This window comes from Cololabis saira, chromosome 4, assembly GCF_033807715.1.
Source record: "Cololabis saira isolate AMF1-May2022 chromosome 4, fColSai1.1, whole genome shotgun sequence".
Taxonomy (NCBI): domain Eukaryota; kingdom Metazoa; phylum Chordata; class Actinopteri; order Beloniformes; family Belonidae; genus Cololabis; species Cololabis saira.
Genome location: NC_084590.1, coordinates 31,007,502 through 31,034,387, shown reverse-complemented (window position 1 = coordinate 31,034,387; position 26,886 = coordinate 31,007,502). Strand labels below are relative to the sequence as shown.

Here is a 26,886-nt window from a genome sequence, read left to right as displayed (position 1 = left end):
CAGAGAATCCACCTATACCTTTTCTCTGAAGATAACCTGTGGAACTGCTGTAAGAGTCGGCATTGTTGACCGACTGACCCACTCCCACAGTGCCTGGCCCGGGAGTCAGCAGCTCTTCAGAAGTGCTGAGAAATCTCCTTGCCGACACAAGCAGAGGTCGATGTTTCTATTGATCTGTGTTTTTTTTAATAAGCGTAATTCTAGTAACGCTCTTCCTGCGAGACTTCTCTTCAAAACAACAAAAAAGAAAATCTCAACCTCAAAGAAAAAGGACTAAAACATCTTTAGTCTTTGACAAAATGTTGTGATTGCTGCTACCGCTGAGGAAAAAAATAGCTAGAAGAACAACAAGGCAGCGGATCATTTAAATAATTATTCCAAGGAAAAGCCCTCATGTAACGCATAATGATTAAGTAGTTTTACTGCACAACTACATCGTATTAATAAGGCGACAAACGGCTGGAAACTGGATTTTGATTACTTTAGATTGACTGACTACATTACATCCAGCGCTGCCAGAGATGTGGAAATTCACCAAAAGTGTTTCCAGTACACTTTTGCGAATAATTAGATTATCGAATCAACTGAAAAAAACACCTCCTGGAAGCGAAAAACTGTTTATTCGATATTTGGGAGTTTTTTCAAATTAGTGCAGTTTCCTTTACAGGACTTCTTTTTCAATATTTGGTTTTGTGCAAATCTAGGGGCAATGGAAACGCGCCTAATTACTCTCTCTAGAGGACTGTGACACTCATCATGCCTTGAAAAATTACCATCAACCATGAAATGGAGTCACTAATCATGCACGCTTTAGCTTTTTAGACACATTCATCTATATTGCAATTAATTAGCGGCTCTAACAGGCCTGGCCTGCAGGATGGAGGGTCCTGAGGACCAGGGTTGAAGAACGCTGCACTAAATGATCAATGCTGTGTAAAATAAAGAACACAAAACGTAGTGAGGAGAAGATGAGGGTTTAAAGTAAAATATCAGGTGAGCTTCAAGTGAAGGTGCATGCTGGTATTGCTTCCCTTTCATATATTAACGTACATAAAGTATGCAGCCGAGTTAATGACATTGGAGACAGTACTTTTGAATTTATATTTTTTTTAATTTAGCCTTCAAACATAAATATTTGCTTAGCTTAAAGAAGATATAAGCAAATGACGATGAGTCCTAATGAAAGGAGTTTCTGCTCTCCTGTCAGTTTCAAAATGAGAACCGGATTTTCTTCTGAAGATGGTAAAAGTTACGAACTCTAACAAGCTACTCACTTCATAATATCTCCTAACCTACCGCTCTCTTAGTGTCTGTGTGTTTAGTAGGAGACAAGACCGAGTATACACAAGTGTGTTTATCTACAGGGTGGGGGAAGATGAGTCACATTTGGTCTAATGAAAGCCAGCTTGTGATCACGCTCTCCATGCCCTTTTCACCACAGGCTTCTTAAAACATCTTTCAAAAGCCATTTCTCTTCTTTTATCCTCCCAAATCATTCCCAGCAAGTTGCCACTATTGCAGATATGAGACCTTTTGTATCCCTCTAAGACCCACTTAAGAAAACTGAACCCATCCTCTCCAGTTCAATGCGTGGTCTGTCCCTCAATCCTCTGGCCTCAAACATCAGTATTTCAGCTATATTATCCCTTTTCAAAGTTACATTTCAAGTGAACCCAGCCCAGATACTTCTCAGACTGAAATGCTGCACTTTAGTAACTCAATCAATGACCTACTCAAGTCTTTTCATTTATGGTAAAATGGATATACATCACGATTCATTATTTTGGATTTTGTGAAGCTCGTATTTCCTGTAACGCTGGTCTATTTAAAGTTGAAAAAGTACATGTACATCATCATTTTTAATTTTCTTGATCTTGATGTTTTATCTTTGTGTCTGTGAAGCGTCTATGAGATCTTTTAAAAGCGCTCTATAAATAAAATGTATTATTATTATTATTATCATTTATATAAGTACCAATCCAATGAATGCCAGTTCAAAACTTTCACATAATATTAAAAATGTTATGAACCTTTTATGTAAATCTTTTTTAACATGCATATAAATGCTTCAACCACTTTAAAAAAGGTGTTGAAATAATGTGTTTGTCCACCCAAAAACATTCACGTCTACAAGACTGAGGTCAAAATAATCAACACATTCATTCTGCAGTTTCTGGGTGAAAGTACGGACACTGCTTTGCAAGAATGCAGTGTCATAAAATAATGAGACACAATTAGCATGAAGCTTATCTTGTGTGACTTGCTTGTGTCTGTGAGAAACGGTGCTACAGCATGCTTGAACTGTGACAGGAAGTAGTCAGGACCAACATCCCTCAACTCTACACTGCAGCACTGTGTATCTGTGCATGTCTAAAGCCAAAACACTTCAAATGGTGTGCATATACATAACTAAACACCCGTGGTAATGAGACAAATCCATGACAAACACTCCTATCCTTCCAGAGCAGTAACAGGGACATTGAGGCTGAATGTGTAAAAAAAAAAAAAAACTGAGAAAGAAGATGGATGAAACAAAAGCAGCTGATTGTTTTAAAGTTTTCTTACATCTTCATCCAGGTTGGTCTGCTCCAGGTCTATCACTTTAAATTGGACCCTCTTCAAAATCTCCTCCAGAGACTCACATGCTTTGTAGTCCAGCTTTTCACCTGTAGACATGCACGCACACTGGGTCAGTTCACTATTCAGTTGTAATGCACTGCATTTTGCAGATGAAAGGGTTGTACATTTTATAAAGCATAATCATATCTTTCAATCTCAGTCAGTGGTTCCAAGCCTTTCTTACTGGAAGGAAGAAAGTATATTATTATTTCTTGTTATTTCATGTAATCCCATAAAACACAGTAGCTATGGCAGTGATATATACACGTTCTTCTCACAATGACTTCCAGTCAATTGATACAAGAAAAATAAAATTTTTGATTTTCTCTTTGCAGTAAACCCCCCCCCCCCCCCCCCGATCTTTCAGAACCACTGGTCACACAGGTAACATGAACATTTTTCTCTTTTAAATGTGCTTACCTTTCAGATCGAAGCATTCATTTCGCTGCGTCAGGTCTTTCAGTTCCTTCGAAAACAAAAAAAAATATGATCAGGAGGAGTTTACTTTGTATATTTCCCAACTGAAACAAACTTTGCTTTCCAGATGTTGTAACTTTCATATCACCAAACAGATAATTTAACACGTACAAGAGATACCACACTTGTACAAACTAAGAAGCCTTTGCTGCACAAGTCTGATTAACACCCATATTGTTGACACAACTGCGTTGACAGCAACTCTGATGGGGACAGGGAATTACATAAAGGGCTATGTCATTTCTACTGCCAGACGTTCAATAACAATAGGATGTTCGTACAAGCTGGGCCACAACCTTTGATGACATACATAGTAAGTGACCTGCTGGTTTGTTGATGTGTAAAGCTTGCTATCAAAAAATCTATTGTATCTTTTGCTTTTTTTTTTAACCATACCTACGGGTATGTAAAATTGGTTAAAAAAATGCCTCTATGGCTGTTATATTTCCATTTTAATGTTTCAATATACAAAGGTTTCCCGTGATGTCTTGGAAGGTGTCTTAAGAAACAGAGGCAAGATCAAATAAATGATCTCCAGACACAAAGACAGTTTCTTCCCCCGAGCTGTTTCTCTGATGAACTCTCGTCACTCATAGTCTCAGAGTAAGTAATCAATCAATCAATCAATCAATCACCGTGCAACAACAACAATGACAATAATAATAGTAATTATAATAACACAATCATATGCTGTGACAATGCACCTTCCAATAATCATATCTACCTCATTCTGCTGCACCTTTCACTTTTTAAAAATTGTATACATGTTAATAAGAGCTGTCATCTGTCTATTACCTATTTACGATACGATACAAGTTTTTATTTGTCATTTTCAGGACACATGTAACAAACAGTGCACTGGGAAACGAAATTTTGTTGCCTCTGGCTCAGAAAAGCAAATAAAATGATAGTTTAAAACATCCTAACTTAACTAAAACTACATTTTAACTTAACTTAAAAGGTGCTTGAGTGCTTAAAAAATATGAAAATAAATAGAATATGCAGCTTTACATTTAAAAAAACAGTGTGGTCATTAGCAGCAGTTTGTGTACTTTTCCATTTTGTATGTGTGTGTGTGGGAGTGGAATCCTTTCATGTAGAGTTCAACAGTCTTATGGCCTGGGGGATGAAGCTGTTGCAGAATCTGGCTGTTCTGCATCTCACACTGCAGAACTTCCTGCCAGAGTTGAGTGTGAACAGTCCATGGTGTGGATGTGTGGAGTCTCTGATGATGCTGTTGGCTCTCGTCAGACAGCGCATGTTCCCGATGTCCAGGATGGAGGGCAGAGAGGTCCTGATGATCTTCTCTGCCGTCCTCACCACTCTCTGGAGGCATTTCCAGTTGCTGTGCAGCTGCCGCACCACACAGAGATACAGTTGGTCATGATGGACTCGATTGTGCTCCTGTAGAAGGTGGTGAGGACGGGAGGGGGGAGACGGGATCTCTTCATCCTGCGTAGGAAGTGCATGCGCTGCTGTGCTCTCTTCACCAGAGATCCTGTGTTTTCTGTCCAGGTTAGGGAGTTGGTGATGTGCACTCCCAGGAACTTTGTGCTCTCCACCACCTCCACTCTGAGTTGTTGATATGCAGCGGAGTGTGTTTGGGCTGCTTCTTTCTGAAGTCGACAAAGAGTTCTTTGGTTTTGTCGACATTCAGTTCACCAGCCGCTCCACTTCCTCTCTATAGGCCGGCTCGTCGTCGTTGCGGATGAGGCCCACCACTGTCGTGTCATCTGCATATTTTATGATGTGGTTGGTGGTGGATCTGGCGACACAGTCATGGGTCATGAGAGTGCAGAGCAGCGGGCTCAGGACGCAGCCCTGAGGTGAGCCGGTGCTCAGGGTGATGACTAAGGAGGTGTTCTTCCCCAATAGGGCTGGGCGATATGGACCAAAAGTCATATCTCGATATTTTCTAGCTGAATGGCGATACTCGATATATATCGATATTTTTTCTGTGCCATAATTGGGGTTTCCCCCAAAGCATTATAGCATAGCATCTCTGTTAGCTTCATCTTTTTCTGAGGCAAACCCTTAAAAAAACAGTCAGTCAGTTTTAATACAAAGCCTCGTGCCAAATGTCACACAGGTTCCTTTGTTAACAGAGGTCTGCACAATATCAAAATGTATAAAACAAATGAAATAAAAATAAACTGCCTGCATATATAGAATAAAAATGCTTATTGAATAAAATAAAACAAATATCCCTTTCCTGCATAACAATTAAATTAAAATACATTGCAATTAATACAATGTAGACAGTAATGGCGCTTTTGCACTAGTCTCGCCTCCGCCCGGCTCGGCTCTGTGCGGCCCCGTCTTGCACGTTTGCACTAGGGGCTGAGACGGGTAGAGCCGCTACTATTTCTGTAACCATTCTGGCCAGGTTCTTTGCGGGCTGAGCCGGGACTATTTCTGACGTCACCACCCTCCTCGCCACCGATTGGTCAGGGGGCGGGGCCGTCATCAAACTACAGGCCCCTGATTGGCCGGGGGGGCGGGGCCGTCAGACGTTTGAATCAGGAAGCGGGAGTCAGCGCGAGAGCGACCCGCGGCTCGCAGTGATTTTATTATAAAGCGCAAAACGTCTGTTTGGTGATCCAACTCTGAGGTGCAGATGTTCATAAACCTGGGGGCTGAGGAGAGAATTAACAAAGGGATGTAGACGGGCTGTTTTACTCTCAGGCGCTCGCGGCTCCAGCTGATTTCTCATCAGCGCCGACATGAACAAAGCGGTTGCGCAATAGAGTACGTCACAGCAGCTTCACCCCAACCCCCCCACTTCTCACCTGGTTGTGGAAAAACAAACGGGTAAAGGCGTGACGAGCCGAGTCGGGCCGAGTAAGTCCTAGTGCAAAAGTGCCATAACAGGCAGACTTTTCCACTGAGGTTGACAGTTGTGCAAATAACAAAACATTTGTGCAAATCTCAAATAAAACATTCAATTCAATTTTTCACAAAATAAGCTATATCAAAATCATTAAAAAAAAAATGTAAAAAAAAAAAAAAAGATTTTTTTTTTTTAAAATCGATATAAATGATATTTTCTCGTACCATATCGCGTTTGAAAATATATCGATATATATTAAAATCTCGATATATCGCCCAGCACTATTCCCCAACCAAACAAACTGGGGCCTTTCAGAAAGAAAGTCCAGTATCCAGTTGCATAGTGTGGTGCTGAAACCAAGGGCTGCCAGTTTATCTGCTAGATGCTGGGGGATTATTGTGTTAAAAGCTGAACTGTAATCAACAAACAGCATCCGTACAGAGGTGTTCCTCCCCTCCAGGTGTTTAAGGCTCGGATGGAGTGCATTTACTGTAGAGTGAGTGATAACAACCAAATCAAATTCCATGTCTTGTCTGACCTGACCAAATAAACCATTGTATTAGCAGTAACCTATCATAGTTCAAATTAAGCTTAAAGAGGCCCGTACACTGCAACAGGGTGCTATCGAAACAACAAACAGGCACGCAGGACTGAAAGTAAACGTACTGAGATGGTTATATAAAAGAAAGCATAATGTCTCCATTTTAATGGGAGAGAGGCCAAGACTGGGGGATCCTGGGTTGTGTTTCACTGCACGACAGATGCACAGAAACACAGAAGTGGCATTTAACCTCTTGCCCTGGTTAAACATCCAACCACCCACACAAACAAGAAAACATACAGTGTGCTGCCCTCAAAACTATGTACCAGCAAATCCCTGTCTCTCGTCAACTGGCCAGTCCTTTCAGAATGAACTCCATAACCCCTGCCTTCCTGCCCCACTGTCATAGCTGAATGTAATGATGCTGGCTGAGTTGTACTAACATTCGTGATCTCTTCTATGACTCAACAGGTCCTAAAAACATTACGTGGAATGATTACTGCAGCATTTAAAAAGCTCAACACTCATCATGCAAACGGGAGGGGATGCAATAACACTAAATAACTGAAGATGTGGACTTTAGATGCTAAAAAAGGAAAAACTATTTTGCAGTTTTTGCCAAGTTCTGTGAAATATATTTAAAATTGGATAAAAAGAAGCAGATGCACATTTGGGACTATGCATCAGCAAACAAGTCCCCAGCTTCATCGACTTTGGGGACCGATCAGTGATAATGAATGCAAGTGAAAATTCCTCACTGGCAGCTCTGTCAGAGCTCAAAATAGACACACAACGGGCCTTCGCATTAGTGCATTAGTGATGGCATGACAATCTGTGTTGTGGGTGGACTGCTAAGAGCTATTGTTCAGATCATTTTTATTTCTGATTCTTGGTATATTGTTTGTGCATGTTACACAGCACACATGTTATTGTAAAATGCAGAGTCCTGTTATCAAAGAACCTAAAGCTGATTTTTCTGGATAATTTTTCAGAAAGGTTCAGAAAAGAGTTGGAGATATTTAAAAAAAACAATGTTCCAATGTCCCTTTTTCTCTGTTTATCATAAGATTGTGAAATATATGCACCTAAAAAGAACAAGGATAGCTAGTTATTGATTACTATATTTAAAATAACTCACAATTACACAATTACCCAACAACATATTTAAGTTACTATGAGGAAAAACACTGCAGTTTTGCATATTTTGCATCATTTATACCTTACAGTGGCTTTCTAATAGTCCCCATTGAACAAAATGCTTGTCCCAGTTACTGGGCGAATTCAGACTTTAGATCACTTCAAGGTAGAAATTCACACCTGAATGGTCATAAAGGGGTAATCTGATAATAAGTGTGGAGTATACAGCAGGTGTTCGGCAAATGTTTCCAACCTTATGCCTTATACAGTATATATAGCACCAGGCTTCAGGAGAGTGCAATGCAGGGGTGGGATGTTCCGGTTTGCACTGTTGCTTCATAGCCAGTAGGTTCTCAGATCAAATTTCAAAAGTTTGCATCCTCTGTCTGTGCTTGCTAATTTTTCTTCCACTAATCCAACCTCCTTCCAAAGTCCAAAAAGATAACATATAAGGCCAATGGCAAGGCGCCAAGTGTGGAATCCAGTTTGACTTAACAGAAAAAAGTATTTAGATGCAAAAAGCAGAAGAAAATGTAAATGCTGCAGCACCTCGTGCCAACCACCTCTCACTCGCCAGCTATTCAGTATGTTTATGTGGCTGGTTACTGCAAGGATGACTAAGCAGAAATAAAAGCTTGCAGTAGTGCACCGACAGATTGCTCTACCTCTACAGAATAATACTGACCATGTAATTGTTGGTTTTTAACAGACGGAAAAGGTTTCTACTACATAGGGTTGGATTTGAAAGAACACTCACTACCTTACTATCACTGAAATTATGGCTGATGGAAAGCAATATCTTAAAGGCAAATCTGTCAGAAGGCATAATGAGCTAATAGGAGCATTATTGGCTCACTTAAGTAAGTGAATAACCACCTTTTAGGACCTACTGCAGTTTCCTTAATGTCCTGGGGTTGAAGCTGAAGATGCCATCATTTATCTGCTTCCTTAGGCCAACTTTCATCTGAATAAAGCAGGGAGCACCAGGAGGATCATGCTCTTTGTTTCCCCCAGTAAGCTTTACAAAACTGATACTGAAGTATTATGTGAGAAGCTTAATAAAATACAGGTGGATGCCTCCCACAGTGACTGGATTAGCGACTACTCAACAAGCTGACCACAGCTTTTAAGGCTAAAGGGCTGTGTGTCTGAGCAGGGAGTAAGTAGCACAGACGAAAGAGGACTGAACTGTTGCAGCTTCTCATCCCTCTGTGCACCATAGACTTCCAGTACAACTTAGAATCCCGTCATTTTCAGAGGTGTAGGTACTGAAGAACTACACTCAGAACAAATGCAACACTAAAAGCATCTGTAAGAAAAATGACAGTGTCTGCATTTCTTGAGAGAACAAAACCTTCAGTCTTTGCAACAAAACTTATTCTAACAAGATATCCTGTATAAGTCTGCAGTGGGGAGTACAGTTTTATCTGCAGTCGTCTGCTGGGGCAGCAGCATCAGAGCCAGATACTTGAAACTTCACTGATATAAAATGCTGGCTCATTGCTCAGAACTGTTCTGCGGCCCCTGAGAACAACAACAGGGTTTATACAGCAATCCTTATGTTAAATTAAATACCAATTTAATACCTTTTTCACTACCTTCAGATTTTTTTAAAAAACTGTCACAACATTAAGTGTTAATCACGGACCTTTTAACATTAATACATATTTTGAACTATAGAACACTATACAGAACAGATTTATAGACTCATTGATGTTGACCAGATGTTTCACATTTATTTCACTTTGTGAATGACAATAAAATAGACTGCTTAAAATGTAAAAGGTAAAAAATAATACCAATTAAAAAAAAAAAAAAACCTCTGACAGTGAATTTAACACTTTTAATGGCCTTAAATTTGGCAATTTTAATTTAGCACTTTTTAATACTTTTTAAAACCCAGCGGAAACCCTGAACAACAACAAAAATATCACTTGGTGAGAGTTGAAAATAATCGATGACACCGCACATAATCTAAACAATATAAGTATTTTACACATTCATACCTCTGGCTTTATTCAAAAGCAAACTTTGAAAATCTGATTTTTCTGAAAAGCGAAAAGCTGCTCTGTCTTTCATACTATTATTCCTTTTTTCCCTCCATTTTGATAAAAGGTGCATTTTCCCCCAAACATATAATGTAATGATATAATTTCTCTTAGAGAGTTAACATAAAGCTTTTACTGATCAATTATTGACCGATTCATCTTTTGAGGATTAATAATTATTCATTTAATCCAGTCCTGCCTCTAATGTGGACTTTAAGCTTTCATATTGTAGTGTGGAACCATATGTTTTCATTGCTGCTGTACCTCCACTCATACAGTACAGACCAATAGTTTGGACACACCTTCTCATTCAAACAAGTGTGTCCAAACTTCTGATCTGTACTGTACATGTTTTGTTCATCTTTTATTCTTGAGATTTTCAATCGTTTTTTTCCCCCTTGTTGACTTAATAAATAACTAAAGAAATGAACAAATGAATGAGCGAATGCTTCTCAGCACGTTAATTTCTGTCATTCTGGCACTTTTTGATAGCCTTCGTGGCGAGCAGCCAACCCAATGGGAGAGCTGTTCATACGTGAGAGCAGCCAACAAAGCTTATCAAAGCCTAACCACTGTCTAGAGTTTTAGACCCCAATCTCATGAAGAATCTGTCTGTAAACTTTGACTGTGGATCTTTACACTCTAAACTGTGTAAATGCAAACATGAGTGCCTTAATTTCTGTGAAAATATATTGTCATCAAACCATTTTACCTTTAGTGAGACTTCCAGGAAGCAAGATTTGGCAGTACTAAAGTTTGCAGTGGAGATATATCACTGTTGCCACAGTGCACACACCATAATGTTTTCACCGTCTATCAACTTTTCAAATTTGTGAGGGATGGTGTTAGAGAAACAATTGAGCCCCAGATGAAAGCAAATATGATTCAAAATCAGCACATGTTTGGTCAGTTGCGAGCATAGTTTGGGATAAGATCTTAGCTACTTGTGGAAATGCACATCACTGTGTTAAGGTGTTTTTCTAAACTTTCATTTGCTCTTATGGTCTGTGAACATTTACAGTACCAGCGGAAAAAAAAAAGTATTTCAGAGATACATTCTCTTTTAATCTCATTATTAGGCCCCGAGCACTGACAGTGCGAAGGCCCTATTGTATCTGTAGGAATTGCTTTTATTTTTATTTTGACAAAATGAGGGCCTTTTTGCCCCCCTAAACGTGCCCCAAAAGTCACCAAATTTTGCACACAAGCCAGGTCTGGCGAAATATTTGATATTTAATGGTTTGCATTAATGGGCGTAGCCTAATGGTTCAACAGCGCCGCCTAGTGCCTCAAGCCCCACAATACGGCTTGACGTACATGCACGAAAATCGGTACACACCTGTATCATGTCGCAACTTAAAGAAAAGTCTCTTAGCGCCATGGTCAAAACCGAACAGGAAGTCAGCCATTTTGGATTAATTGTGTCATTTTGGTGCAATTTATGCAATTTCTTCGGCTGTTAATGCGGCCCGAACCGTAACGTGCACCCAGGTGTGTTATACATCAAAATGTGCGTCTCTATCCTGCGACGATGTGCATTACCTTTCTCGGTCAAAAGCGTTACTGTGGCGACAATAGACGGCAAAAAGCGGGCCCCCCCCCCCCTTCATCTGATTGGTCCATATTTAATAGGTCCTACTTTCTGCCATAACTTTTGAATGGTTTGATATAGAGAGTCGTCGGTGGTGTCATCCGCTAAATCTCCAGGCCTGAAGAATCTACAAGTCATACAAGCGCTTCCACTGCAACACGCCTGAACGTACACAAGGGTGCGAGGGCCCGTTCATCGCTGCTTGCAGCTTTAATTTAATTTGTAATTGCCATCCATTCCCATCTCTTCTCTTTCTCCTCTCTATTACAAAAACGTGTTTTACATACAATTGAGTTATCTTATTCATAAGGAAACAAGTGGACAGTTTACCAAAAGGTAATAGAAATTGGATACAAGATCTGCCAAATTTACAGGCAAGCAGCCAGAAGGACTTCCCTACCGGGTTTGCGTATGGAGAGGTATTACACAGCACCTGACTATGCTGGTTACTCACAAGAGAGGGCATGAAGAAAAAGAGAATACTAGACCATTTAAAAGATTTCTTACCTGTATCTGTTTGATAACTTTGGGTATAGGTTTACAGTTGAGCTTCTGACAGGCTTGCTTATAGGAAGAGAGGATCTCCTCCACTGTCACATTTTGAGCTGAAAAAAAGAGAACACGGTTTTAAAATTAGAGACCATTTTCTCTGCAGTTTAATTAAAATATAAACATAAACTTCCACACTCAAAAGAATCAAACTGATACAATTACACAATAAACACTTGCATACATTAAACTTAAGATCTAATTTCATTATGTGATGGCTGACAAGCATCAAAGCTTTCCTGTGATTGGTAATAATAGCTCCTTTAAAGTCAGAAAGGTTTTCAGAAGATTGATAGTCTTTCTTCACTTCTATGGTGAATAAGGAGTTTAAGGGGTGTGCAGTTGCATTATGGCCATAAAATACTTGCACATTCAAAGAAGGTGGTCCCAACATTGTATTTATTGTACATTGTGTGTGTGTGTGTGTGTGTATATATATATATATATATATATATATATAGATATATATGCACACACACAAATAATGACTTCAAATTATTATGGGGACAAGAACACTGAGAATATTGTTGTTTTATGGTGTCTTTTGTTTAAACTTGAGGAAACAATCTCCTGACAGAAAGGATCAGAAACTGCAGCCCCTTGAAGAGTGGGCCTACTTAAAATCAGCAAAAAGGAGGTATTGTTCTTGGTTTGTGTGAGGGTTAGCTGCCACTGCCATCCCAGACTGTTGAAGTGGCTAACTCCAGTCAGATGACTGGGCAACATTGAAACCCACTGTTCTGGCTGAGAAACTTAGACAAGAGATGAAGTGAAGCACTCAAGCAGAGAAAGATGAGAAAAATATTAACAGAAATGGAGATCACAACCAGGGCGTTTATGTATGACTAGTGCAACTTGAATAAGTCTATAAATAAGCTGCTCTGTCTGTGTGAATCTGACCTTTTTTCTGCTTCTAGCACTTTGATTACCTTAGTCAGTTGCATTCATCACTGTTATCTTTTATCTTGGAGCTGAATCTCATATAGACCATTCAGATCAGTCAAATTCGTCACACATTCTTGCTAGCAGAACTGGGTACAGGGCATTTCTACCCTCGGGTTCAGCAACAGAAGCAGCATGTGGATTTGCAAAGTCTGACTTGTGCTCAAATGTACAACTTGAGATCAGTGCTCTGACTTTCTGAGGATTTGATGCATTCTTGAGATTAAACAAGAGTAGGAGCCAAGATTACATAAATAGTAGAATAAATGCTGTACCAGTTGTTTTTCTGGGGGAGAGGGGGCTAGATTCAGACCTAACAGTATACCACTATGGAAACTGATCATTCAGTAGTCCTTGATCGTTACTGTATATACACACACTACACGTGCACACAAATAACAACAATGAAAGCTGGAACAGGCCACAGGTTTGTGACTCCTTGCTTCAGCTCTCAGCAGCACAGGGGCCCCAACATGATTCACTGTAGCAGTAAGAGGAAGAGATGAAGCATCACGCGTCAGACCGGCAAATGCCATTTTGGGTTTTTGACCACATGATTTAACTAGTGGTTATGATTCCAGGAAACAAATCCTGGGTCTCAAGTTGGAGAATGTGAGCATCAATCCTATTAAACTCATTTGCCCTCATCACAATTTTTTCTCCCACGGTAATAACTATTGCGTAACAGCCAGAAACCACATATTGCACAAGTCACACAAGTATTCGATGCAAACATTCATACACCACAAGTGAAGTGTAAATATGCAGCACCAACACATCTGATCAACTGGTTTCTTACTTTTAAAACGCTATGTCATGTGTGAATAAAGGTTCTTTAGATTGTCTTTTTTCCCCACATTAGAAAAAAAGGAAAGATTTTTCTCTAAGATAATAAAAAATAGATGTTCAGTAGTAATTAAATTATGTAAATGGTGTTCCTTATCCAAATGATTTCAATGTTAAGACCTAGCAAAGCAGACAGTTAAAGTTCAAATAAAATACTACATAAATTCTAACCCAGATCACTTTTCGTCACATCTCATGAGTACTACCAAAAAAACAAAAAACAAAAAAAAAAACTGGTCTTCGTGCACAGCCCTGGCTCCATAAACTGGAAACAAACAGAGTAGAGGCTAAGCATAACAAACAGTGCTCCAGCCAATCACGGGGGAGGATTTGTACTCCTGCACATAAAGTGTACGTGGGGGCAAAGATTGGGATAGTTCACGATAGGAACTATGCTAAGGGAGGCGTGGAGGGAGGACCTAGCATTTTTTGTTTCAAATAACAATAGCCATGATGTCATCCAGGAATTGCTTACCCTATCTTTAAGCCTTTATAGAAAAACCACAACATATGAAGTTAAACTCTAAATGTCAAGAAAGTAGTAAAGTTTACATTTCTGACAAATATATGATGCCTTTTTTCAGCACACGTTGCAAAACATTGCCTTAATTAAAGAAAGGGTGTCAGGGTGACAGTCCATAGTATTCATGACAGAATGCTGGTTTTGTTAGTGCAATTCAGTTAAATCCTTAACAGTAACACCTTTAACAAAGGCTCTGGCAAGCTGTGTTTTTATTTGACTCAATTAATGTTCATCTGCATTTGGGATTTACCTACAATGTACATCTGAACATAGCTCTCTGACTTGACTTGTAGCCTCCACTAGTGTGCAGAGGAGCAGTGTTGTAAATGTGTAGAGTCTGTGTGCTCCAGTGAACACAGTGTCCTTGGAAAAGTTATTGTGCAGTTGCTCTGGAGCACGCATGTGTGTGTGCATGCAAACATTTCCTGAGGGAAGGTGGGGTTTGGAGTAGGGGAGAGCACCATGCTTACTTTACAGTACTTTCACACTGCTTATTAATTAGAGGAAAAGAATGGATGAGAGAGACGTTAACCGCATTTGAGAGAAACTAGGATCTGTTTGTTTTAATTAAAATTATCTGTCACCATCTTCCTCGAAAAAGCTGAGTAAGGAGACTTGACTTTAAACACATCAACAAAATCAAATACGCTATCAATGTGTGCAAATAAACAATATCAGGTAAAACAAAAGTCATGATGAGAGCTCCAAGCATGCAGAATCATTAAATGCTGAAATACAGCTGTGACTTGCATTTCTACTTGCCCTATCTTTGTTTTATTGGACTTGGTCCAGAGCTGCTGCTACATGTACACAGGGAGTGGGGATGGGAGGCAAGCAGGAGGAGAGAGAGCGGGAGAGAGAAAAATAACTGGCCCAAACCACTTCTTTGAAAATTAAGTTAGGAGCTGAAGATTAGCAGAATATGGCGGCCCCAAGGACAAAGCACATGCAAAAAGAGAAACACAAACATCCAAGGAAATGCACTTCATATCTGGAAATGAAACAAAAAAATTGAACACACATGCGTGCACGCACACACGCAGGAGTGATGGCAGAAATTTTACAGGAAACAGGCTAAATCGAGGAAGGAAACGCACTAAAAGATCTAAAAACAAGGAACAAGCCATTCGAGAAGAGAAAAGCCACTGGAAGGGTTCAGGCATGTTGGGAGAGAATAATGACCTTGTTTTAAAACTAAAAGTGAACAGGCAAGATCAAACCCCTTATAATTACTGTTCTTTTTTGTATCAAGCTTTGATATGGCTTTAGTCAACGTTTTGCTATCTGTTAAAGTGATCCAGTACATGGCATCAAAGTGCCCGAGATGACAAATGAGAGAAAAGACATTTAGCAACTCTATACTTCTGGTGTGGAGAAGAAAGAAGAGAGGCATCTCTGCTTTGCCAATGACTCAGTAAATCCAAATGATACAGAGCAGTAAGGCCTGCTCACAATGTTACTGCTCCTTGTTATCATCTGCAGTGCTACAAGTACGAACAGCAAATCATTTGCTGCTGCCAGCTGCCGCCCCCAAAAAACAACAACAAAAAAAATTAAAACATTTTTGACAGCTTGCTGACTCGGGTCACTGAAGGACAATACAGTTATGCAGACTTGGTGTTGAAAAGTGCATCATCATTCTTGACCAGAAGCGGTTAAAAATGAAGATCTGCTTCTGACCACTGCCCTGCTTACTAGTCAAGATCTGACAGTGTCCGACTCCAGTGTACATTTAGTATAATATCAATGACGGCACGTCATGCGAGTCATACTGACATATGCATGCATAATGCATGCATGTCATACAATGCATGATACAGTCAGGTGTATGTTAACACACTTCTAAGAAGGAAAGAGATCAGCAATGATTTCAGAGAAGCAACTGTTGCTTTCCATCAATGTGGGAAGGTTACATGGCTATTTGCAATCATCACAGAGTGTACATCTAAGAAAGTTTATTCAAAAGGTCAGGTCGTACAGCACTCAGAGTGCTCAGAGAAATTAGGTCATCTCAAGTAGTAGTTGTGAGCTGGGATAGGCTCCAGCAGACCCCCGTGACCCTGCAAAGGATAAAATGGGTATGGAAAATGCATGGATGGAAGAAGTAGATGTACATAGTAGATGTTAACTGATGACACTGGTAATACCAGGTAAAATGCACATCTGTTATTTTTCCCCAACTATCTCTGGTCTCATACGCTGCATTTCCTGTTCAGTGTTAGACAGAGAAAACTGTCAGAAATGGTGTCTAAAAAAATCCCTGCTAAGGCTACATTTAAAATCAGTTAAGGTTGAAAGGTTTTTTTTTATTTAAAAAAAAAAAAAAAAAAAAAAAAAAATCAGTTATGAATGATATTAACACTTGTGGGATTGTTTTGGCAACACATTTCACTGGACTTTAGCCATGGTTTGTACAACATGTTGATTGATTTGAAGCTAGTTCATTCTCAGAAAAGAAGAAACCGTAAAAATCTGTCAGAAAGTCTGATGCTCGTATAGATGTTGCTGCCCTGTGAGTTAGGAGGAACTGCCTTTCAAGGGAAATCAATGGAATCAAATACATTAGCATTGACTACAACTGACAATTTTTTTGAAAAAAAAAGAAAAAAAGAAGAAAATACTGATCCATCTTAAAAAGCTGTTACACTGCCCAACCCTGCATTGCATGTGATCAAAAACCCGTTGACTAACTCCCACACCTTAACTGTCTTGGACAACACAAAAGTGATAACAGCTTATTGTCAGAGCACATACTTCAACTATTCACTTATTTTGGCTTCAATACAACCAGGGTCTGATTAACGTTTTGGCTCACTAGCCAAGGGGACTGGTAGATAAAAATAATACCAGCCAAAATAATAAATGGCATTTTTGTGTTTCATATTCCTTAATTTCCATACATTTCATGGAGATAAAGTATTATCTTGAATACACACTTAAGGCTGAGTTATGGTTCTGCGTCAAAACGACGCCGTGCCTACGGCGTGTGGTACGCGTCGATGCGTACCACACGCCGTCACTGACGTGTACCTCCCGAAAATTGTAACTATGCGTCGAGGCGACGCAGAGCAAACGCAGACGGAGAGGGTTGTGATTGGTTCGCGTGGTAGCAACGCATTTCCGGTTTCCGGTTTGAAGCAGTCGTGAACCTTCAGCGCTCTTTTCTTCGTGTATGTGTGATTTTTTTTTTGTTTTGTTTTTTGCACAATAGTTGTCCTTATCTCTTTCATTCACTGTGACCGGAAAAGTCGGATAAACCATTCAGGAAAAGATCGCGAACTAGTGGTCGCGGGGGGGTACTGCACCGCTGCGAAATGGAGTGACGGAGAAGTCCGAAGGGTTCACAACGGCGTCACGGTGACGGTGTAGGCACGGCGTTGGTTTGACGCAGAACCATAATTCAACCTTTAAGAGTCCAAAGGCTGTTCAGTAACTATTTAGTTACTAACTTTTAAGAAAAACACTCAACATACCAGGAAGGAAACCCTAGGTATTTCCTTTCTGATCCAAAATCTAAACCCTGAGGGCCTGTCTATAGATGCAATTGTCATTTGTCAACACGAAGATAAGGGTTAACATCTGACAGCCCAAGATACCCCTGTCAAATGAAGGTAATGTATAACTGCAGAAAACCAATACCTTACACAAGTAAACCAATGCCTGGCTTCTGTTTCACTTTTGTATAACAAAATAATGCTATATCAGAGATGTTGCACACTATAAAGTGTATAACTGAATAAATGTATAGCATGCACGTCTGACTTGGTTCCTTTGTGAGTCATAGTCTGTTCTTCTTTTCAGCCTTGCCCATTTTCTACCTTCATCACTCTTTATATTCTTTGCCTCTCCTGACCCAAAATTCAAACCTACTGTGAATTCTCTCTTCAGTCCTGCAACAAGAAAGAAACAAGCAAATACATGTTTTTGCTTGTCTGCAGGGTAGGGAAATTGACTTCTACAACAGAGATCTGTCAAAAAGAGGGGATTTCACAGAAGGTTCATTGACTCACATTGTGGCTTGTATTTTTTTTAGTCTGACTTTTCTCCTGACGCTGCGGTATCACACAATTCGATTCAGTTCTTAGGTTTAACAACGTTAATACATGAGAGCTACCACACACCCCCACACACCCACACCCACCACTGTCTCCAACCTGTGATAAATGCATGCACTTGCATGTTATTTTGAAGGGTACCCTTGAACTAGGGCTGGGCGATATATCGAGATTTTAATATATATCGATATATTTTCAAACACGATATGGTACGAGACAATATCGTTTATATCGATTTAAAAAAAAATAAAAAATTTGCATTTTTTTTTAATGATTTTGATATAGCTTATTTTGTGACAAATTGACTTGAATGTTTTATTTGAGATTTGCACAAATGTTTTGTTATTTGCACAACTGTCAACCTCAGTGGAAAAGTCTGCCTGTTACTGTCTACATTGTATTAATTGCACAGTGTATTTTAATTTAATTGTTATGCAGGAAAGGGATATTTGTTTTATTTTATTCAAGAAGCATTTTTATTCCATATATGCAGGCAGTTTATTTTTATTTCATTTGTTTTATACATTTTGATATTGTGCAGACCTCTGTTAACAAAGGTACCTGTGTGACATTTGGCACGAGGCTTTGTATTAAAACTGACTGTTTTTTTAAGGGTTTGCCTCAGAAAAAAATGAAGCTAACAGAGATGCTATGCTATAATGCTTTGGGGGAAACCCCAATTAAGGCACAGAAAAAATAGAGATATATATCGAGTATCGCCATTTAGCTAGAAAATATCGAGATATGACTTTTGGTCCATATCACCCAGCCCTACCTTGAACCCAAAGCTTTTCCAATTTTTTTTTTATTTTTATATTAGAAATGGTGATAAGTAGCTTTCTCTGTAAAAACAGCACAACGGCAAGTTATAATAATTCTACTTAATTGGTTAAAAAACAAACACAACAACAACAACAAAACAGCAAAAAAGAAAAGTTCTCCTCTATTGTCAGCTTTGCTGTAGGTAGTGAGATCACACACAGAATTCACTGGAAGCTCGACAATGTGGTACAGATTGATAGGCATTTAACTTCAACATCTATTTACCCTGAGTCCTGATGAATAATGTGATCCCTGTATTTGTGCATATCAAACATGCTCAAGAGATCCAGATACTTTTTCCTCAGAAACAGTATAGCACAAGTACACTTTACAAGTTGTAAAGTGTAAGATGTAATGGTTTTACTGTGCAAAACTGCTACACTACAGTACTGTATATAGAAGTCTTATTTCAAAGACACTAATTTGAGCAGCAACTAATTCACATTCCAGTGTGTCCCCAATAATATGAAAGCATGAAAGTCTAAAGAGACACATGTCGAGTCAATTTTGCTCAACTGAAAAAAAATATGACTTGAATTTTCTTAAAATCACTACTCTTCTCTGGTAAAAATTGATACAGCATACTCAGTTCAGACCATGCTCATGGTGGTGCTCTTTGGTGTTTAACATGGTGGTTAAAATGCTACCAGAGTTAGAAAGGTTACTGCAGATAAACCTACTGGCCTGCAGTATGTGCAACTCTTAACATACTTTGATAGATGAGGTTTCAGCAGAAAATATAACAAAGTTCTGTGGTAAAAAAATAAAGTCTGTCGCCTTAAATTGATCTTTCACACAATCTATGAAGCTAAAATGTAAAGGACGGGCACAAACCAATGTTGACAGATTACATGCTCCTTCAGGAAATCATGCCCAGCATGCAGTGCATAAAAACCTCAACCACTAAAGAAGATTGAATACATAGCACAAAACACATGTTGGCCAGATGTACTGCTAAAGGGGTTTATGAATGAATACATACTATTTCAGACAAGGCATTCACTCAACCAGTTTTTGTAGTTTTTTGTGCTGCTGACTTAATAACAAAAATCACTTAAGACTTCAGAGGTACCATTGTTTTCACAAGTCAGCAAAAATAAAAGAAACTAAGCAAGCTTCTAGAGAAAATGTTGGCATCAGTACATAAAAGTGCCTCCAGTTCTTATTCAACATGCAAATGGCGATCCTGAAAAATAGCCACCCTCTCCTCTTCGTCAGTCCGCCTCAATGCAATTTCACACTGTTGTGCTGTGCCGTGTGTTATGGCTGCAGCGTCATTCACACATGGCAGCCGGCTGCCTCTTTTGTCAGAGGTGAGGCAAAGAAGCAGGACCTGTGGCACTGCTGCCAAGGGTTTGTGCAGGCCTAAATAACAAGGCTGTAACTACAGATGCAATTCAAATGAAAACATCTTGAATTGAAAACTATCACCAAAACCAATATTTACATAGTGTAAAGTGGGAACAAAATAAGATGTGTAAGCATGCACAGATCTTAACTTGTACTTCAACTAACTGCATTGAGAGGGATTATATATATATATATATATATATATATATATATATATATATATATATATATATATATATATGGTAGACAGAGAGACAATTAAACAAAAAAAAAAAATGCACAGACCTTAACTTGTACTTCAACTAACTGCATTGAGAGGGATTATATATATATATATATATATATATATATATATATATATATATATATATATATATATATATATATATATATATATATATATATATATATATATATATATATGATAGACAGAGAGACAATTAAACAAAAAAAAAATGTAAACTTCAGGCTCCCATCAAAACACACAATACTAGTCCCAAATGCTAGACATAGCAACTACAGGATATTAAATAATGCCATGACATTTCGTAAGGATTTTTAAACGGCCTGCTTATTAACAGCAATCTCTCTTTCTATTAATCAAAAAATTCTCTGAAAACTCAGAGCAACCATTTTAATCATCTTTGAAAAGATACCAGGCCTGTGTCTGATGGAGAGAAAGCTGTTAGACCAGATGGAGGAGTGACATTATGAGAGAACAAAAGTGTATGCTCAATTTATTAAATGGGAGCATTTAGCAGAATGTTTAGACAGCGTACTTCATGTTAGTCACTTCCACGCTCCTCACAAATCAGAGGAACTGGAAAAGGAGGGAAGATCAAGGAATTCCTGTACAACAAAAGTGAAAGGCCAAACATAACAATAGCTCTGACCATTAACAGCAAATGACTGGCGGTCTTTAAATTATTGAGCTTTAAGGATACAGTGAAGACAGACAAGTCAGAGGACGATGTTCAGCAGGAAACAAACAGGCACAGGCCTTCTTTCTCAAAAACTCTAATTTGTGTCACTTGTTTTCTTTTTCTATGCATTCACTACCTCAACAATAGTATTTGCCCTATATTTCTTCTGTCTTATAAAAATAAACAATCAGATATTACTGAAATGTACAATGCCCTACACCAGGCAGTATCAGCTGACAGCCAATGACGTGAGGTTGGATTACTTAACACTCAAATATCTGCAGCTCTTTGGTCTCAGCTTTAGAATAAAAAGTATGCAACACTGGATTCAGTGGAAGAGTAAAAATGGACAGAGAATAAAATATCAGCCAGATTAAAAAAAAAAAAAAAAAGAAAGAAAAGTGTAACCTGTAGTGTTGTTTTTAAATTAGTTATATTTTGGTAAGAAAAAACCTGCAACAAAAAACAACCCATCTTATTGGTTAAAAAAAAAAATCCAGTCAGCTGCTTGTGCATTCTGAGCCAGCTTTTAGGTTTCCAATTCCTTTGTTGTACTGCACACTCTGCACTGAAACCTTTGCTTATCAGTTTCTAAACTGGTCCAAAGCAACAACAAACAACATTTCATGAGTCACAGGGCCTCTAATGCGCTGGTGCCAAGTGGGCCTTGGGTTCAATGACATGAGACAGAGCAGCATGTATGCCTGACAGTTTGGTTGCTTGTAGCATTAACAGCTGGCTTGAAGATATTGTACACATTACAAATATAGCAGGCTTTATAGTGAAGTTTTTGGTAGTGTTACCCACAAAGTATTTACATAATTTATGAAAAGCTGTATGTAAAATTACTGACTATAATTAGAGCGAAACAAACCCAAAAATACATCAATATTTCATCATATTATGAAATATGGGTGAGTAACTCGGCTCAAACTACAGTGTGGGTGAGGATGAAGTCTTTGTAGTTACAACTAGTTAATCTTTATTGCAATTTGTATCATTGCAAATATTTGTTTAGAGCGGCAGGTTGCACAAACTCCAGCCTTTCAGGACACTGGGTCCACAGTTTTCTGAACTTTATGGAACTAACTTTCCTGCTTAGTTGCATTTTGTGCAGGGGAAGAGACAGGATTCCATGGTTCTCCACAGAAACATCAATGACTACGTTTAGATGCAGTCAAAATTCGGGTTATTGCTAATATTCCGGTTACTGAGACATTCGGAATATTCCGTTTACATGGTAATTAATCCTTTGGGATATCTCGATCAAACCAGCGACGCGCGAAGAACATCATGACGCAATTACCGTCATTTCCACTTCTTCTTCCTGTATCCAAATTCAAAACAAATGCTGCTTCTTGTAAATCTCGCTATCCCGGTACTTTCTACCGTATACAAATGCCAAAATGTTCATATCCTTCATTACATTGATAAAATGATTAGTCTCCTCCTCACTCCAAAAGTGTGGCGTGGTCTTGCGTTTCTCCGTGTTTATAAGTACGTCCTGGACTCAAAAGACCAAGATTCCTTGCGAACAGACCATGCGCAGAAAACAAATTCATGTTCCGTTTGATTGGGATATTCCGTTCGGCGTTTACATGACCGAATATTCGGGTTTTAAAAGGAGTAACCCAGAGGTCATATTCAGGTTTTTAAAAACCCGAATATGAGCAAATTTGGGTTATTCAAAGGGGTTATTGGTGTTTACATGGCTGTGCAAAATCGGGTTATTGCTGATATTCGGGTTTTAAAAGGGTTATTGACTGCAGGTAAACGCAGTCAATGCTCTGCCACTTCTCTTGTGGGGAGATTATTAATAGAGGAGAAATTTATATCCAAAGATTTGAGCTACAATTGAAATGTAGATGCCAACAATATTCCTGTCACTCATAATTCCTTGAGGGCAGCAAGTTATCTGTAATTACACATCAATGTGGCACTGTTTGGTCAGTGGGAATTGTCAACAGGTAATACTGATGGTTTAAAAAGGGCAGCTCTTTTGTACTGACATAGCGAATGCTCTGTGCAAAAAATGCTACTGATAGCAAATCAGTGGTTAATTGTATTGAGCAACTTCTAATGTCTCCATTGGTGTCATGTTGTCATGTTCCCAATTTACAAGAGAATTGACAGCGACTGAGCATCGAGATGTCCAACCTGGTGGAACTGATACACTGCAAATGCTTTCGGTAATAGTTTCATTTCCCTGTTAATTTACCCTAATTTTACCACAAAGATGTTTCGATTCCATTGGGCGCCTTTGTTATGCAATATGCAGTATTTGAAATGACTAATAGCCCATCAACTAATCCTTTCCTGTATCCAATTTGAGTTAGAATGCTAAAACGTTACCATGACAAACTTTACAGTTTTTTTGAAAACAACATTATCAACTGTTAGCTAACGACCACCAAAACATCGGCTGCGTCCGAAATTGCATACTTCCACCCTAATGCGTCCGAAACATTAGTACGTACTCAATAGTATGCGCTATCTATACTCATTCCGGAGAAATGTATTAGTGTGGATTGATGGACACTAGCTAAGCAGAAACTTCCCACAATGCAATCCAGCAGTGTTTGGTTGCTAAGTGATACGTATATGTCATAAGCATAATATTAAGTATAATAATATTATTATATAATATTAATATAATATTTGTATATAATAATATTATATAAGGTCATCTTGTTTCGGCCAGGATAAACGGGAAATAGCGGAGCGGAGCGCTGCTACTGCTGCTGCGACTGCTGCTGCGACACGTCACTTCCTCCCAACGGCAGGAAGTGACGTATGCACTCTTAATAGTACGTCCGAATTAATGCATACTACTGATATTTACTCAAAAGTGTGCCAAACTTAAGTATACTTTTTAGTATATACTGTTTAGTATGGCATTTCGGATGCACCGATCAACTGGTGTGAGGGCAACCTGTGGAAGCTGCCTGAATTCCACTGATTCACACCACAGATCCATTTCTCTTAGATCTTTATTTTTGCTTCTCTAAGTCTTTGTTCTTTTAGACATTCAAATAATAAAAATCTACAACATTCTCGGGACCATTTACCTTTAAAAAAGAAAGAAAAGAACCCCCCAAAACTTTTATCATCAATGAGGCCTGACTGAAATAAAGTTTTAAACAAAACAAAAGAAAAAAAAAACTCAACATGCAGAGTGTGTTGAACGGAACAAGGTGGAGGCGGTATTCTTAAAAGGAAATTAAGTCAATTCTACAAGTGACCGATGCAGAGAAAATGATTTGACCAAAGTCCTCAAAAGTGTGCAAGGACTTCATGCTTCACAAAACTGAAAAATGCATAACATGCAAGCTGCAAAAGTGATTTGACATGGCACAGGAGCACCATGGTGATGATACAGCATCTAAAATGGAAACATGTTGGAGTTATTGATGCGGATGAAGGGAGCTCAACATCTGAGTAAGTCGTACAATATCCTAAGTTTGTTCCAGTTCAAAGTGAGGAAATGTAACGTTCGTCTCTCCAGTAGCTCGCCTGATGCTGCTGTTTGCTTGTTAATGGCAGGGATAGAGTATCTGTATGTTACTTTTTATTTCAGTTTAATAGTTTAATGACTGGTTTAGTCAAGTTTTAATTTGCTGACAAAGTCTGAGTGAAGATACTGCACTGTATGGGAGTGAGGCAGGATGCATTGCATTTCGAGATTAGAGCAATTTATCAGGTCTACTCAAATTAAGTATTTATATATATATATATATATATATATATATATATATATATATATACACAGTGCCCAGCATAAATGAGTACACCCCCTTTGAAAAGTAACATTTTATACAATATCTCATTGAAAACAAACAATATTTCCAAAATGTTCACAGGTTACGTTTAATACAGCATCTGTTGAACTTTTGACTTAAAACAAAGGTTAATAATATAACTCAGATGCCATATTTTCCTTTTTTAGTCAAATTAGTGTGGTGCAAAAATGAGTACACCCCACAACAAAAACTACTAAATTTAGTACATTTAGTACTTTGTATGGCCTCCATTATTTTTAATGACAGCTTCAAGTCTCCTGGGCATGGAATGCACAAGTTGGCGACATTTGGCAACATCAATCTTTTTCCATTCTTCTACAGTGACCTCTTTCAGAGATTGGATGTTGGATGGAGAGTGATGCTCAACCTGTCTCTTTAGAATTCCCCAAAGATGTTCAATTGGGTTCAGATCAGGTGACATACTTGGCCACGGAATCACTCTCACCATGTTCCTTTTCAGAAAGCCAGCAGTGGCTTTAGATGTGTGCTTAGGATCATTGTCGTGTTGGAAAAGGGCACGACGACCAAGGGCAAGAAGTGATGGAAGCATCTTAGTTTTCAGTATAGAGCAGTACATTTCTGAATTCATGATGCCATCAATGAAATGCAGCTCCCCAACACCAGCAGCACTCATGCAGCCCCACATAAGGACACTACCCCCTCCATGTTTCACTGTGGGCACCATGCACTTTTCTTTGTATTCCTCACCCTTGCGACGCCAGACAGTGTTGAAGCCATCGGTTCCAAAAAGATTGATTTTGGTCTCATCACTCCACAGTATAGAGTCCCAGTAGCGCTCACCTTTGTCGGCATGTGCCCTGGCAAACTCTAGACTTTTTGGAACCGATGGCTTCAACACTGTCTGGCGTCGCAAGGGTGAGGAATACAAAGAAAAGTGCATGGTGCCCACAGTGAAACATGGAGGGGGTAGTGTCCTTATGTGGGGCTGCATGAGTGCTGCTGGTGTTGGGGAGCTGCATTTCATTGATGGCATCATGAATTCAGAAATGTACTGCTCTATACTGAAAACTAAGATGCTTCCATCACTTCTTGCCCTTGGTCGTCGTGCCCTTTTCCAACACGACAATGATCCTATGCACAGATCTAAAGCCACTGCTGGCTTTCTGAAAAGGAACATGGTGAGAGTGATTCCGTGGCCAAGTATGTCACCTGATCTGAACCCAATTGAACATCTTTGGGGAATTCTAAAGAGACAGGTTGAGCATCACTCTCCATCCAACATCCAATCTCTGAAAGAGGTCATTGTAGAAGAATGGAAAAAGATTGATGTTGCCAAATGTCGCCAACTTGTGCATTCCATGCCCAGGAGACTTGAAGCTGTCATTAAAAATAATGGAGGCCATACAAAGTACTAAATGTACTAAATTTAGTAGTTTTTGTTGTGGGGTGTACTCATTTTTGCACCACACTAATTTGACTAAAAAAGGAAAATATGGCATCTGAGTTATATTATTAACCTTTGTTTTAAGTCAAAAGTTCAACAGATGCTGTATTAAACGTAACCTGTGAACATTTTGGAAATATTGTTTGTTTTCAATGAGATATTGTATAAAATGTTACTTTTCAAAGGGGGTGTACTCATTTATGCTGGGCACTGTATATATATATATATATATATATATATATATATATATAAATAAATAAATAAACTTTTTGCATTGCAATGCAAAGTTCCTTAAAAAAGGGAATGATTGAGTGCATCAGCAAGTATTTATCGCTATGGAAGGTCATGTTTACTTGTTCTCTACATTTATAGTAATACACAAGTGTTAATGTTGAAACAAATCCTGCATTTCTTTATCATTTATTAAT

At 38.8% G+C, this 26,886-nt stretch overlaps 1 protein-coding gene across 1 annotated transcript in view; it reads right to left on the bottom strand.

Annotated features, from left to right (window-relative positions):
• ppp1r37 (protein phosphatase 1, regulatory subunit 37) overlaps window positions 1-26,886 on the bottom strand; it is a 46,236-nt gene that overhangs the window by 12,476 nt on the left and 6,874 nt on the right. The window contains exons 2-4 of the mRNA XM_061719398.1: window positions 11,751-11,848; window positions 3,040-3,085; window positions 2,566-2,666 (exon numbers count right to left, since the gene is read on the bottom strand). Of these exons, the coding sequence (XP_061575382.1) occupies window positions 2,566-2,666; window positions 3,040-3,085; window positions 11,751-11,848 (245 nt within the window). The remainder of the gene's footprint in view (window positions 1-2,565; window positions 2,667-3,039; window positions 3,086-11,750; window positions 11,849-26,886) is intronic.